This window comes from Cynara cardunculus (genome assembly GCF_001531365.2).
Source record: "Cynara cardunculus var. scolymus isolate 2C chromosome LG 9, CcrdV1, whole genome shotgun sequence".
In the NCBI taxonomy this organism is placed as follows: domain Eukaryota; kingdom Viridiplantae; phylum Streptophyta; class Magnoliopsida; order Asterales; family Asteraceae; genus Cynara; species Cynara cardunculus.
In genome coordinates, this window is record NC_037536.1 from 9162985 (window position 1) to 9179582 (window position 16598).

The 16598-nt window shown below is 33.5% G+C and overlaps 2 protein-coding genes across 3 annotated transcripts; one reads left to right on the forward strand and one right to left on the reverse strand.

Moving 5' to 3' along the window:
- Positions 1–5926: 5926 nt before the first annotated feature.
- Positions 5927–8210, forward strand: LOC112518552 (pentatricopeptide repeat-containing protein At5g48910-like). Its single transcript, XM_025126287.1, has 2 exons — positions 5927–6838; positions 7205–8210. Exons 1-2 carry the CDS (start codon positions 5969–5971, stop codon positions 8030–8032), a joined length of 1698 nt encoding a protein of 565 aa, XP_024982055.1. The 5' UTR covers positions 5927–5968; the 3' UTR covers positions 8033–8210.
- A 1103-nt stretch (positions 8211–9313) lies between these two features.
- On the reverse strand, positions 9314–16251 carry LOC112518605 (calcium-dependent protein kinase 8-like). Of its 2 annotated transcripts, XM_025126369.1 has the most exons (9): positions 15996–16248; positions 15303–15395; positions 14262–14385; positions 14010–14153; positions 12862–13014; positions 12390–12505; positions 11789–11956; positions 10710–10940; positions 9314–9787 (listed from the first exon to the last, which is right to left on the reverse strand). In XM_025126369.1, exons 3-9 carry the CDS (start codon positions 14383–14385, stop codon positions 9632–9634), a joined length of 1092 nt encoding a protein of 363 aa, XP_024982137.1. In that variant the 5' UTR covers positions 15303–15395; positions 15996–16248; the 3' UTR covers positions 9314–9631. The 2 variants fall into 2 exon arrangements, with proteins under 2 accessions (XP_024982137.1, XP_024982136.1); XM_025126368.1 differs by having other exon boundaries at positions 15303–16251.
- Between the last annotated feature and the right edge of the window lie 347 nt (positions 16252–16598).

The window sequence follows — 16598 nt, forward strand, 5'->3', positions numbered from 1 at the left end:
ATGGTATAATATGATTTTTTTGTAGTGTTAAGAAAGCGATAATATTTTTATTTTAAAATAAGATATAAATTTGAAAATATTCTAATTTAAAAAAAATAAAAATAAATAAATATATATATATATATATAGATGTGAGTTATTATACAACATTTTACATTTGTACAACCGATACAACTCAATCTCAACCGTACATTTAATTTGATGAATATGAGATTTTATAAAAGTTTTGATATGTTTGCTAATATAAAGTATTGATCATAATTAATGAACTCTAGTCATCTTTCATAAATATTCAAATCATAATAAATGAACTTTCATCATTTTCATTAATACCTCAGTTGATTGGGTTGTATTGGTTGTACAAATGAACATGATTGCATTTGAAATATACCATATATATATATATATAGAGAGAGAGAGAGAGAGAGTTAAAGTTTCAAATGCAACCTATCACATTTGTACAATCAATACAACTCAATCAATTGAGATATTTATGAAAATGAGGAGAGTTCATTTATTATGATTTGAATGTTTATGGAATATAACTAAGGTTCATTAATTATGATCAATACTTTGTATTATAAAACAATTAAATCTTTTATGAAATCATATATTCATCAGATTAAATGGACGGTTGAGATTGAGTTGTATTGGTTGTACAAATGTAAATGATTGCATAATAACTCATATATATGTGTGTGTGTGTGTGTGTATATATATATATATATATCAAATTAACTATTTAAAAATTCTTGTTTTTTGTGTAACTTCCTTAATTCAATTTTTTTTATTATAATTTAATTTAGATTTAATAATGAAATAATTTATTTTTAGTTTAATAATATAATTTTTTATAAAAAAAATAATAATTAAGTATTATGTTAGAACACAATAATTATCCTAATTATATTTTAGATTTTTTATATTTAAAACGAAATGTTTACCATGTATTTGATATGTTTATCTACAGTTAGTTACATGAATTCGAAAATGTAATTTAATAAGTTATACCTACGTACAATTTACTTATAATATTAAATTTTAAATTATATTCATCAATAACCAGTAATTCATACATAAAAACTGATGGGATACCAAAAGTCGAAAATCCATTTGAGTGATATAAGAGATGTCTTGGTAAAGTAATCTTATAATAGAATTATAAAGATGATATTTTACTAGTCAATGCCAAATTATCAATCCTACTAATGCTTTTAATGATGTCTAATGATTAAAGAGTAATATTTTGAACAAATAAACATGAATGCACTTATAGATTGAATATCTATATTTTTATTATAAAATATTTGATAAAAACTTTTAAAAATTAATTTTTATACATCAAATATTGTTTATTGATGCATATTACTTAAAATCCAAGATTATAAGTAATTTTGCATAAGTACAACTTATTAAAGCTTCATTTTTAAATTCGTGTAACTAACTGCAGATAAACATAATCAAATATGGGATAAACATTCATTTTAAATATAAAAAATCTAAAATACAATTAAGATAATTATTGAGTCTTAACAGAATATTTAATTATTATTTTTATAAAAAATTATATTGTTAACCCAAAAACAAATTACTTTGTTATTAAATTTAAATTAAATTAAATAAGTTACATAAAAAACGAGAACCATTAAATAGTTAATTTGATACTAATATCAATTTATTTTTTTTTCAAATTTTTATGTCATCTTCAAATTTATATTTCATTAAAAAATAAAAACATTATCGTTTTCTCAAAACCACATAAAATCGTATTATATCGATAGAGATAAAAAATAAAAACTAAACATTAAAATAGACATTTATTTCACTACATTGAACGAGTAGCCTTTTAGTAAATACAAATTGTAATAGTATTTAATGTCTTAGAAAATAAACATGGTGGACTCGTGAAGTAACCGTTGTAAAAAAAAAGGGGGAATATTTATAAATGATTAATAATTAAAATAAATAAAATATTAAGGTATTTATTTAAATCGTTAAATCGTCCATATTGTATCATATCACACTGCAAAACTTAGTTTAGATTATTTGAAGTACGATTTGTGGTTTGCATTTTCATCAAACTGTATTTTGCGGTGTCGTTTATGTCTTTGAGTCATTAAACCACGGTTCAAACTGTATTGCGTATTTTTCAAATATATTTTTAAATGTATATTTATATACATATAGTTAGATTTAGGAGAAAACCCTATAAGAAAATGAAAAAAAAACGAGGAACACACCCTGTTACATATTCATCTGGACAGTATACATATGTGCATACAAGTAAATTGAAGTTATTTCTTGGTTTTTATGCACGTATGCATGTTACGCACATGTGTATATTGGATAAACTGCTTACAAATTACTTGTATACACAGATGCATACCATTCAAATGAATGGTTACCAAAGTATTCCTTATTTTTTTCATTTTTTTGTGGTTTTCCCTGAACCTGACCTTGTACATATAATCATTTATCAAAAGAAAGTAATTAATATATTATTTTATTAAATTTTCAGTTTTTCTTTTAAGTTTTTACGTCGCAAATAACTTTTTTAGTTATTTTTATTTGTCCTTTGTCAAAAATCTTGGTTGTAATTAAGTATAAGTTAACTTTTACAAGGTACATTTGGATTAATTACGAACTATTTCATTTGCATTTAGTAAGGGGTCGTTTATCAAACACTTACCCGATATAAACGTTTACCAGTAAAATTTAACACTACTACTTACTTACCGGGTAAGACTTTAGTCCACCAAAACGGCATCGTATGCAACAATTTACAGAGTAAACGCTTACCATGGTAAGAATCGTCGCCCTCACTTACCGGATAAGACTCTCAGTCTTTGTCTCCCTCTTACCTGGTAAGATTCTTGGTCCTTACCATATTCATCCGGTAAAGTAATGTGATTTGGTAAGCGTTTGGTAAACGGCCCCTAAGTACCGAATTTTTTTATTTTATGGAATATAGGAGCATCATCGTTGAGTTTATTATGAAGTTGTGATTGTATAATTATTAGATCGAAATGTGTTAGGCTCAAATCGTAGCAAATTGCATCGCATATCGCGGTGCGATTTTTGGCGGTTTGAGTGTACATGCTGCGGTCTACGTCGCGTATACAGTACGGTTTGCAGTTTGACCACAAAACTGCATGAAACAGCACCACAAACACCACAAATACAGTACGGTTTGCAGTCTTTGACTTGATCATAAATTCTTTGAGAAGAATGAGTCTTGATCGTAACAACACTGGTTCAGATAATGTCTTTAGAGAGGGAACAAAAAGTGATAGTCTAACTACGTTGCGTATTCCTTACTGAGGCAACACTTAGGGACCGTTTACCTAGATGCTTACCGTTATGAGTTAACACTGTAATTTATTTTATCATGTAAGATTATAGTACATCAAATTAATATTGTATTCAATAATTTACCCGGTAAGCGCTTACCCGGGTAAGACTCTTCATCTTTATCATTGCTCTTACTGGATAAGATTTTTGACCTTTGTCATGTTTATCCGGTAAGAAAATTACCCAATAAACACTTTTTTTAAGTATATAATATTTATATACGACAAATATAACAAATAAACTCACACACTCTCCTCACATTTGGTGATGTTTGAACCCCTGACCTCCCAGGAGGCCAAAGGTTACGATACCGCTAGGCCAAATGCCATTTGGTTACCCAATAAACACTTACCGGGTACGCGTTTAGTAAACGGCCCCTTAGTGAGCATTGAGGAATACAAACAATAAACATTATACAACGGAAAATACGAAATGTTTAAAGGGGTCATCATCAAAGCACTGAGGAGGATCAACACATACAATCCGTTTTTTTTAAATATTTTTGGTCATTATAGTTTTATTTTCTTATGAATTCGTTTTCTACTACTAACGTCTCTCGAGTGCAAGCCGTTAAGTACCCCTCACACGAGGGATGAATACCTCATTAAGATACCCCGTTTGGATAGACTGGTTTAATTCCGCTTTCTGTTAGAAGGTTTTGAAACTTAAGTAGACACCAAAGGTTTAAGAAATTATAAAATCTCTTACATTTAACAAGGGATGGAATCTAATTCATTCACTTTTACCAGAAATGATAAAATCACTGATCCATGAAATCCAAAGGAATTTAAAAGATTCCATTCATTTCAAAACGTGGACCAAAGATAGGAACTGAAATTTGGTCAAAGGAATTCACAATTCCAATTCCCTTGAAATCTCGCCACTCACCTCCACCAATGACCACCAATACCATCATGCAACTACCGTCGTTGTCCCAGCCAGTGGAGGACACAGTAGTAAAAAGGAAGGGGGAAGGGACCCCAGTCAAAAACTCAAAACAAAAAAATTCGTAGGTTAAAATTTAGGTTTTACACAATTTGCCTTTCACTTCCCTCCATTATGTTTTTCCACGGGCCCCAACCCCAATCGAAACCATTATTCTAACCAAAAATTATAATGAAATCAATTAAAAAAACCAAAAAAGTTATTCGAAATCGACAAAACTACTAAAAAAATCCTTCGAAATCAACCAAAAAACTTTAAAAATCTCTCGAAACGTTGTAATTAGATTAAAAACACATCGGATGATTTTGCGGACCTTTAGCCTACCTTAAAGGTGACTCCAGTAGACAAAAATCTTGGATCCGCCACTGGTCCAGCTACCACCCCTACCCACCAGCCACCACCTGACACCACGCACTCCTACCTCACAATGCTACTATTGTCATCGTTAGAACCACTACCCCCACCTACCACCGACACCACCATAACACTACCATCTCCGTCACAACCCCCACCCCGACCCCCAGTAATTAATATTATCATTGTATTATATTTATAACTTAAGCAAAAAAGTATGAAAATATAATAAAGGGTATTTGGGTTATTTGTTGTTATTTCATTCCAATTTGAAGTTACATTCTGCCAAACAAATATGGGAATTTCAATTCTTTTGAGATATACCGTTCCAAATCATTTCAACCAAAGACGTCAAATTTCATTTCAGTTCTTTCAAAGTTAATTTTTTTTTAGAAATGAAATATAACTTCATAATTATAATAAAAAAAAGGTTTAATGGCGGGGACCTCATGGCCCCGTGGTCCACATTTGTGAACCCTACTTGCCATACCTCATAAGCAAGCACCAGAAAAGACAATCTGTCCTCCCCTGGAATCGAACCCGGGTGGGCACTCCCAAGGCAAGACATTTACGAAAGGAGGTGGCCACTAGGCCAAGGTGGCCACACGCCCACTATACTTCATAATTATAATAAGTATTGATAAATGACAAAAATACTCCTTTACAACATTTTCACTTTTATTGATTAAATTATAAGCACTCTATAATGATAAATTTAATGATAGTACTAAAAGGTGGTGGTGGATGCATGCGACAGCGGGCAACGATGGTTGGGGTGAGGGCAACTGTAGCAGTGGTTTAGCGGTGATGGTGAGGAAGGTGGTCGTGACAGTGGTAGCGTTGATACCGGTGGTGGCAGTGGTGACAACAAGTGATAGTGTTAGCGGTGGCAATGACAACATTAATGATGGTAGTGACGACAGTGATAGCAGTAGTAGTGGTGGTAGCGATGCCGAATGTCATGGAGAACAAAATAAATTAGAGTAAGTGTTTGGGATTGTTTATTTGAAGCAATTTATGTTTTTCTATAAAAATACTTATCAACTTATTAGAAGTTAGAAATGTTTAACTTTTTCAAAAACTCCTTATTACCGGTTTGACACCGATATAAGTTGTTTATCCAAATACTCAAAAATGCTTATTACCGGTACCACACCGGAATCCAACCTCCGGTACGCCACTCAAAAGTATAATCAACTCAAAACTACATATTTTGCTTACCATTTGATACCCACTAATCATAGTACTCCAAGCAGAAGAACTGGAGGAAGAAGAAGAAGAAGAGAGACTCGCTTCTCTGATCGGAAAATGTCCGAATATGCGAGTTTTACAGCAAATCCACTCCTATATCCTTACTCGATCGCTACCTTTCTCCACCCTGTGCTTCTCTCTCTCGAAAATCATCAGTCATTGTGCTCTCTCTCCTGTCGGCAATATTCTATATGCCGAAAGACTACTCTTTCAAGCTCCAAATCCAAACATTTTCTCTTGGAATTCCGTCATTAGAGGTTTCTCCAAATCCCAGATCTCACCAACATCACAATCCATTTCCATCTTCAGAAGCTTGATCAGAAGAGGATGCCCAAACCCGAATACTTATACGCTTGCATTTGTTTTGAAAGCCTGCATGATATTACAAGCGTTTCAAGAAGGCCAGCAGGTCCATTCATACGTAATCCGACATGGGTTTTCATCGAGTTCCTTTTTGCAGTCGTCGTTTGTTGGTTTCTATGCAAAATGTGAGGAGATCATGTTTGCACGGAAAGTGTTCGATGAAATTCCGGAGAGAAATATGATTGCTTGGAGTACTATGATTAGTGGGTATGCTAAACTTGATATGTTCAGTGAGGCGTTGGATTCATTTATAAGTATGCAGAAGGCAGGTGTTGTTCCTGATGAGGTGACGATGGCTAGCGTGATCTCGGCTTGTGCCGGTTTGGGGGCTCTAGATGTCGGTCAGTGGGCGCATGCTTATATTAAGAAACGGAGTATTGCGATCGATACTAAGCTCAGTACCGCACTTATTAATATGTACGCAAAATGCGGGTGCATAGAAAAAGCGAGAGAAGTTTTTGATGAAATGCCCGCCAAAGATCCACAAGCTTGGAGCTCAATGATTATCGGGTTTGCAATTCACGGGCATGCTGATGATGTTTTTAGTCTATTTGCCGATATGGAAGGATCCCAGGTATTATGACACTACAACGAAATCGGGTTTATGGGATGCCAAAATGTTTTGAGTGTTCTAATAGACTTCATTTTATATAACCAAACAATCGTGCTACTATATAAAAGTATTATAATAATTTTTGTATAACGCCAAGTTTTTTAGACACTTTTGCATTAAAGTGTCATATTAGCTTTTTAATAGGACACCCGTGTTTTTATAAGACAAATTTTCAAATAATGTCATAAAAAAAGTAATAGAATGCTTTGCTTCAAAACTGTTCTAAAAGAACTTGTTAAAACACCCGAAACAACAATTTTGGTGTCCTATAAAACCGATTTTGTTGTAAACGTTGTTTAATTAATTGTGTTTGAAATCATCTTTCAGGTGAAACCCAATCAAGTAGCATTTCTTGGTGTGTTACTAGCATGTGTCCATGGTCAACTAGTCTCCGAGGGACGAAGACGTTGGGCTAGCATGCTCGAGTTGGGAATTGAACCATCGGTTGAGCATTACAGTTGCATGGTCGATATATTTTGTCGTGCCAATTTGTTTGAAGAAGCTTACACGTTCATCAGAAACATGCCCATTGAACCTGATCCAGTAATCTGGAGAACTTTTCTTGTCGCGTGCAAGAAAAACAAGGACATGGTTCGAGGAGAGATAGCCAGTCAACAACTACTTGAATCCGAACCATCTAATCCCGAAAACTACGCCCTTTTATCGAGCTTTTACGCAGCTTGTTCAGAATGGTCTAAAATGGGGCATATTAGGAAACAAATGAGAGATAAGGGTATGAAAACCGTACCCGGGTGTAGCTCCATAGAAGTTGATGGATTCATTAATGAATTTGTGTTGGGTGATTGGTCTCACCCTGAGTCGAACGAGATAAGGGAAGTATTAGGTGATATTTTGAAACGGCTTAACTCTTTGGGGTACAGACCAGATGTTTCGGGAGTACTTCATGACGTGGAAGATGAAGCGAAGAAAGAAGCTCTTTGTGAGCATAGTGAACGATTAGCGATTGCATATGGGATCATGAAGACGAAAGCACCTGTTGTGATTCGGGTTGTGAAAAACCTCCGAGTTTGTGACGATTGCCATGAAGTGACGAAGATTATTAGCGCGGTTTATGAGCGAGAGATCGTTGTTAGGGACCGAGTTCGGTTTCACCGATTTGTGGGTGGATCTTGTTCTTGCAAGGATATTTGGTGAGCCAAGACTTGTTGAATCCGTTCCTGCTGATCAACGTGGTTGGAAACAATCATTATTTGTTTTCATTAAGCCAAGACTTGTTGAGGTTTATCTCTTATGAATTACTAGGAGGGTATTCGTATAATGCAGCGAGATACATTTCGATTTTAATGTTTTTTTTGTCTCAGCCGATGTTATAATACAATTTTATGTGGTTTTGAAAAAGTGATAATATTTTTTATTTTTGAATAAAATATAAATATGAAGATATATCATAAAAATTGAAAAAAAAAGTTATTGATATCAGTACCAAACTAACTATTTAAAATTTCTCTTTTTTGTGTATTTTTTTAATTTATTATTTTATTTTTAGTGTAACAATATAATTTTTTTTAAAATAATAATTAAATATTTTGTTAGAATTCAATGATTATTTTAATTATATTTTAAATTTTTTATATTTAAAATGAGATGTTTATCCATCAATTAGTTACATGAATACAAACATGAGCTTTTAATAAGTTATACTTACGTACAATTTACTTGTAATCTTAAATTTTAAGTAATATGTATCATTAAACAGTATTTTATGCATAAAAAAATTATTTTTAAGAATTTTTATCAAATGTTTTATAATATATATAGATACCTACTTAATTACACATACAAAATAAATGTTTCTTCTCTTGCTTGCCGTTTGGTTCTTGTTTTCAAATGGTACGTACCAACTCTTTATTTTCATTAATCCTTCTTACAATTGTTTAGGGTGCGTTTAGTATTCTGGACAAGACAAAATAACTATTCAGCATTTGATAAGACAGAACTGGATAAAACAAAACAAGTAAAATAACCAATTTACCTCTAATGAGTTATTTATATAATTTATTAAATTATAATAAAATAATTATTTTTATAACAAAATACATCATTAAAAAAGTTTTTATCAAAACAATTAAAATGACATTAAAATAAAAAGTTTATATAGTTTTCGATCTTTATTCTATCCCTTTTCTACATTATTTTATTATTATTAATATATAACAAATTACATAAATTAATAAAAATATAGAAAGCATATAAAAATAATATTTTGAGTACCGTAATAAATAAAACTTAAAGAATGAATAAAATGTAAAAAAAAAAGACTTATTTGATGTTTTAAAAGAAATTAAGTTTTATTTTAAGATCATATTGGTAAAAGTACAAGTTTGTTCCACCTATTCTATAGGGTAAGGAGTGGAACAAGTCTGTTCTACTTTTTTCACGTCTATTTCACATAAAAATCCCGTCAAATGCAAAAGATACAAAACAAGAATCCGACCAACAACTTTAGCAGGTAAGAAGATCGACATCGTTACAAAATACAATTAAAAAGAAGATAAACACTTGTTATTAGTTAGCATGCTTTACAGGATCCAATTCCCTAAAGAAACTAAATGAGGAGTTGAAACAAAGGGATGCTGGCCCTCAGGCCTCAAGGTCAAGGATATGTTATGTGAACATATCCATATTTACAACCACAATCAATCCCTTCACCACAACCAAATCCCTTCTGTCAAAACCAAAAAACAAAGTATTTCAAGAAACTTCATTCTTTTGACAATATAATTTTCTTGTTGGTCATCTTGCTTCGTTCGCTAAATCCATCGATCCATCTTGGAACAACTTCAAGCTCAAGTTATTGTATCTCTCTCTCGAATACTGTCGTGATGCTTTTCTCCAATCTGTTCCTGCCTTCATCATCGCTGTGAATTCCTCAAAACTAATCCTTCCGTCCTGCAAGAATCAATCAAAGAGCGTTTTCGTTACCTCTTCAAGTGGGATGGGATATACCAGGTTTGTTTGGTTTGGTACCTCACTTCCAAATACCCGATACGTTTCGTTTCGTTTGGTTTGGTTGAAATGGTAGCAGCTCAACAACTCATTTATAACAGAAGGAACAACCTACAATATACCTAACTCTCAAGGGTGTTCGTAGAGGATACGATTTCAATTCATTTATCTCAGAAGAAATCAATTTGGGTTATTGATAATGGGTTAAAAAGTCAAAACTTTAGCTAAAAAGAAAGCATGTCAATCAAAGGGTCATTGGCCCAGCGGTACCCAGGTTACTGATAGGACCCAGCCTCCCAAGAGGTAATAGGTTCAAACCTCACGAATGGTAAAGGAGTGTGCATGAGTATTTACCGCATTTAAACTTTTTTTTTATATACTTCAAAAAAAGGATACATCAAACATGTCATATGCTTTAAAAGTCACCTAAGGTATATTTAATAAACTATTTTATTTTAAAATTTTCAAAAAATAGACAAAGAAAGTGTTAACGGATCAACCAGACCCATTTTGGCAGTATGACCCGTTACCCAACTCAGCTGACCACCCTATTTGGCCACTATAAGTTTTCGATATCTTCACAGAAACAGTCACTCTACCCCCTGAGCCTTGAGCTAAAGAAAGGTCTGAGTTCATTTGATTTGGTTTAGGTGTTGATAATCTTAAAAAGAAACATTATCTTTCAGATAACCTATAAATAAATAATAAAAACACCGAGTAAAGATGAGGATATGCCTGAACTTTTGATTCGAAGCTGATCAAAGGGATTAGAACCCTTCAAATTCATGGTATTTTCAAGAGGACTTGGAGAAACAATATTAACATCATGAGCAAATAAACGAGTCATGAAAGATGCAAAACAAACCTTATCGGTGTCGACATCATGAATGATGGCGGAAATGACTTCTTCGTTGTTGGCTTCATCTTCATCGGCTAAGGCTTCCCTTAGCTCTTCAACCTCTATATACCCACTTTGGTTTTTATCAAAGAATGCAAAAGCATCTTTAAGATGATCATCGTTGCCCATCTTTCTCAAGTGAACTGATATTGCAACAAATTCACCGTAGTTCAAGTATCCATCTTTGTCAACATCACCCTGTACAAACACCTTTCATTAATGGGAATGTTACCTATATCTCATCAACTCTTGAATATTTGGTGCATCATAATTAACGGCAGAGATGAAATTTACGGGATGTTTACTAAACACCTATTGCCTCTTACCCCGTCATAAATGATGGTCTTCAGCAACCATCTTAATGTGCATTTTGCAAACCAAGGATCTTAGTTGGTAAGTGAGGGTGGTGAGTCTTGCCCGGATAAGAGACGCTTATACTATGCTATTTTGACGACCGAGAATCTTTACACAATAGGTGGTAAGGGGTTGTTTGGTTGGTTTTTCTCCCGTATGGATAAAGTTGTCTTGTGGATTAATCTGTCTATATAGATAGGGATGATTTTTGTTTGGGAGGGATTTTTCATAGATGGAAGGAGAGTGTGTTTTTAATTTGGAGGGACGTGTTTGGAAAAAACTTGGCTTTCTGCATAAAGCTCCCCCTTGGAAGCTTACTGAATAACCACATTCTATATCAATAAGCCACTACCAAACAATCATTTATAGCTAACATAATAAGCTGCGAGTCCCATTAAGCTCATTAAGCTGCTAACAACAGACCCTAAGTGACAGTGGTAACTTTTACCCGGATTGTGTTGATAAACCGCCCTTTAGAAAATTATAACCATCTATTTTTGAAAATGGACTTATTTTGGGGCAAAATTATATAGAAATGTGGACGCTTATGTTGGAACGACGCTTCCCCTTCAAAATATGCATTCAGTCAAACTTAGCAATTTTCATGAGAAGGAGGGAGTATTAAGATGACCCACGTGGAAAATGCATGACTTTTGAATTTGAGAAATATACGGTCAAGTTAAGACACTTACCGCTTCCATAAGTATTTGAAGATCTGCATCAGCAATCTGATGTCCGAGCTTCTGCAAGCCAGCTTTCAACTCAACAATATTTATCTTCCCTTGCTTGCTTGTGTCCATCAAATCGAAACCTTGCTTTATGCCAGCCACTTCCTCTGCAGACAAATGTTCCGCAATTACCTGCAAGATTGTTACATACAGACTTCAAATTAACCAAAAATATGAAGAAAAAATGATTTACGATATATGATAGAGAATAAAATGCATCAAAATGAGCATCAATCAATGTAATAATGTTTCAAAACTTCATATTTAATATAACAAAGTTAAAAAAATCCTATTTTTTACCCTGATCTTTTAACATTTGATGATGTGGATGTCATATTTATCATCCACCTCGTTTTAATCTTTTAAGAAACCTTTCATAAACGGGTATACATGGCATCAAATGTTACAAGATCAGAAATAACTTGTCAAAATGGGTACAAAAAAAAAAACTTGAAACTCTGCTACATCGATTGAGGGAAAAAAATTATTTGATACACTAAATACAAACTAAACCATTGCATTTTGATGCATATCATGAACCAAAATCAAGAAGGCGTTTTCTTACCCTTAGAGCCCTCTTTTTAAGCTTGTTCATGACAGAGAATTGCTTGAGTCTTGCTTTAACAGTTTCACCTAAAGAAACATTTGGAGCCTTTTTGGCGTTCTGAATCCACGGATGATCTAAAGAAATAAATTTAACAAGCAAACAAGAGTTAGAAATTTAACACACTTGCATTCGATTTGGTTCTTAAAAACTCTTAATTTTTCAACATTTAGGTGTAAAATGTTAATGTATACAAAAAAATCAATTTCCAAAATATTCCTAATTTGCCCTTGTCTAAATGTTAAGAACATAATTCTTGAAAACCTTTGTTACCCTTTCCAAATAATAAAATAAACAAGAGATTGAGATTTTTGGATACCTAATCTCACGATTGATCCATTTCCAAAAAACAATTCAATTTTCGGTTTACAATTAGATTTAATGTTTTGTATAAAACAAAGAGAAGAAATAAAATCTCAAGGATAATCTTTACCTAGAACTTCCTGAGCAGTAAGGCGTAATTTTGGGTCAGGATTGAGCATCTTCTTGACAAGGTCCTTTGCAGCATCGGATACTTTGGGCCAAGGATCCCTCTTGAAATCTACAACAGATCGAATGATTGCCTGTGCAACGCCTTGTTCCGTTTCTGCAATCAAAACAACCATACTTTAACCACAAACATTTGAAAACTCGATAAACACAACTTTTAATTTTGTAACACTGCAAATACAAACATCCAGGACTTTTGTAACGCTTTGTTTTGCCACTCAAAATATTCCACTGTCTCAAGCTCCTTACTACAGTCTTGTCTAAATTTATTAAACCTTCAGATTTCCTTTCTGGATTTACCTTTTGCTCTTTACAAAGAATTCCAAGTCAAGAGTCTTTAGGGGTAAAGGCAAGGTCTGCATGATATCAAAAACTTTTGCACACACACTTTTTCAAAAGTCGGGGGTCTTCACAAAAACAGCCACTCTACTCTTTGGAGTAGCGACCAGGTGTACATCCCACCTCCGAGTGGGATATAGTGGGCTAGTTTAGTTTGGTTTAACACCTTGTTTGCATGGTAAACTATATTATCAAGGTAACTACACCTTTTTCATTCAGCATCATTTCTAGATTCCCCCTAAGTGATGTGTGCAGTCCAAAGTTGATGCTGCAGAACTCATTTGGTTCCTCCTATCGACTTGGCTCATCCGAAATAAGTATTTCCCAAATTTGAGAATCCCAATGAATCCCTAATTTTATTGTATTTTTTTAGACAAAACACACTTTTTAATTCAGTTTTATCCAACTACACCTATATATGTTATTCTACACGTGTTCCGGATGTATGTTAACCACTCATGCATATATATAAGGTGGAGGTTCAAATGAGAACACCTTCATTTTATGAAAACGCGAGAACACCCACATGAGACGACCTGGTGGTGTGCGACTTGGGACGCCAAAGGTCACCTGGGTCCCCAATTTAGTATCACATGTAACGGATTATAGTATCACATGTGATTGACTATAGTAAAAGCGTGTCCTCTCGTTTTCGTAGAAGGAAGGTGTTGAACCCTTCCCATATATCATACATACATATATATATATAACTTATCACCTGTTTTATTTTAAGAAGAAATCAAGATTTTATACCTGCCCAGAAAGGGGGAACACCACAAAGCAATATGTATAAAATTACTCCAGCACTCCACACATCCACCTCAGGACCATAGTTTCGTTTCAGGACTTCAGGAGCCATGTAGTATGGGCTACCTACAATTTCGTTGAATCTTTCCCCTATATAAGATTAAAAGACGTTCATTTAATGCAAAGAACAAGAGACGGAAACCCAAAATGCCCTATATATTCATATATGAATACGTGATTACTATAGAAAGTTCTTACCTGGTTTGAAAAAAACCGATAACCCAAAGTCAATAGCTTTCAAGGCTGCAGTTTCTTTCTTGTTTGCATACAAGAAGTTCTCGGGTTTAAGATCACGATGCATAACACCATGCTTGTGGCACATCTGCAATAAAATAGACCAATTGAGAAACTATCTACTAAAGCCATCCATCTCATCAAATTATGTAGTGATTAACATCATACTTCAGTTATTATTCCAAACCAACAATCATTCTTGTGAAAAGCACTACATTTTCTAGATACGATTGATTTTGGGTATATTGCAAAGAGGTTAAATGCAAAAAGAACCACCATATTTGACACATCTGGTCCAAAACCCCTCATTCTTGTGAAACATAGTGTGTGTTTTCTTTTTTGCCTTTTCATTAGAATGATGGTTTGTTTGCAACATAAAACCAATTATGATGGTTCAAAGATTGGTCACTCTCATTTCAAGTAGATTTCTTGTATGTTTTGGACAAAAAACTGACTTGTATGTTACGCAAAATTCTGAAAATTTACGCAAGCTGAAGTACACAGTTAAGCTTCTAAAGTCATCAAGAATCAGATTCTCCCATATTCCAAGCCAGAAATGCATTTAATCATTTGACCATTAATTAAAAGGGAAAATTGCATGAAAATGCAACGCCCTTTGATCAATCAACCTATCTTGTGTAATGTACTTTCAAAACCCTCAATTTGGTACATAAGAATGATAAGATGTGACATCTCAAACTTTTAGGTACCTAGTTTACATCTCAGAAGGCATGAAAACGCGACGTACATGGTCTTAATCCTATCACGTATAACGTACTTTGATCTAAATGTTTCATGATACCAAGACTCATATACCAAAATCAAGGTTTTAAAAGTACTTTACACAAAAATTAGAATCACAACCAAAATTTGGTACATTTTCATGCAATTTTCCCTCAGATTAAAAAGTAAAATGCATCTACTTTTAGGAATTATGACACTTAACATATGATAAAAACACCATAATCTACAAAAAGGCAATAAACTTAGGGACATAATCTTCACCTGAATAACCTCAACGATGGTACGAGTGACACCAGCAGCTGCCCTCTCAGTGTAATGTCCTCTAGCAACAATTCGATCGAACAACTCCCCACCCTCGCACAATTCCATAACCAAATGAACAGCATTATCATCTTCATAAGTATCCTTCAAGCTCACAATATTAGGATGTGGTGGCATATGTTTCATAATCTCAACTTCCCTTTTCACATCCTCAATATCCACTCTAGTTCTCAGCTTCTTTTTCGATATCGATTTACAAGCAAAAACTTCACCCGTAGATTTATCAGTACACATATAAGTAATCCCAAATTCTCCTCTACCCATCTCCTTCCCAAGAACATATGTCTTCTCAATTTCATGGCCTGTTGGGTTTTCTAAAACAGTGGTCTTATATCCACCATTTCCAGATGGAGTAGACCCACCATAGTCTAATGAAAATGGGTTTGGCTTATTTTTCCCCTTTTTCTTCTCAGAATCAGTAGTAGAGGGTGCAGCACAACAGTTACCCATATAATCACAGATTCAAAATCAAACCCCTTTTTTTTCCGATTTCTGATTTGTCGAAAAAAACTTGACCCTTCAAGCTTTTTTCGATCTTCAATCCAAATGGATATCAGAAAGCTGGAGGGGTCAAATACAGACCAAAAACTTGAACCAAAAACAATCGAAGTTATAGATCCCAAAAGGACCTACCTTAAAATCGATCAGATCTTGAGATTCTGCAACTTGATTTTAGAAACCTAATCTGGGTTTTTGCAAGAAAAAGAAAAATCTGATGGGAATTTTTAGCAAAAAGAGAGGAAATGGATGATGATCCCAGGATTCTTGGAAGGTGTGAGTGGTGATTTATGGTAAGTAAAAGGGTTTGGAAGGGGTTGAAGAAGGGTGTGTGAATAGAAATAATTCAGGGTATCAACATTTCACCCATAAATCAGTGATAGAGAAAGGGAAGAGAGAGGTGAAGACCAAACACTTTCCTACCCACCTATGACCTATCTATCCATCCATCTCCCTTCTTTTTTACTTTAGACTAGGGCTGATTCCTTGCATTATTGTTCAACCAACTTAATGGATTGTTTTTTTTAAGGGGAGTGCTAATGACACCCCTTTAGTAGGGGGTGTTGATTGCTTGGAATTTGTGTCAATTATTTTTTGTCATAAATATCAAATCAATTAATTATATATTTATATTTTATTAATTTTGTTTTATTTTATATATTTACATTAAAAATATATATATTATTTTATTATTTTTATGTTACTTTATTATTTTATAATTTTAATTTTATATATTAC

Bases quoted from the DNA above. Each gene is read 5' to 3' on its own strand.
- LOC112518552 (XM_025126287.1), top strand. From the start codon at position 5,969: ATGCGAGTTTTACAGCAAATCCACTCCTATATCCTTACTCGATCGCTA. The intron at 6,839-7,204 runs GTATTATGACAC...ATCATCTTTCAG, and splicing joins CCGATATGGAAGGATCCCAG to GTGAAACCCAATCAAGTAGC.
- LOC112518605 (XM_025126368.1), bottom strand. From the start codon at position 15,812: ATGGGTAACTGTTGTGCTGCACCCTCTACTACTGATTCTGAGAAGAAA. The intron at 14,386-15,302 runs GTGAAGATTATG...ATTTTATTGCAG, and splicing joins CCATCGTTGAGGTTATTCAG to ATGTGCCACAAGCATGGTGT. The intron at 11,957-12,389 runs GTAAGAAAACGC...ACAATCTTGCAG, and splicing joins TTAAAAAGAGGGCTCTAAGG to GTAATTGCGGAACATTTGTC.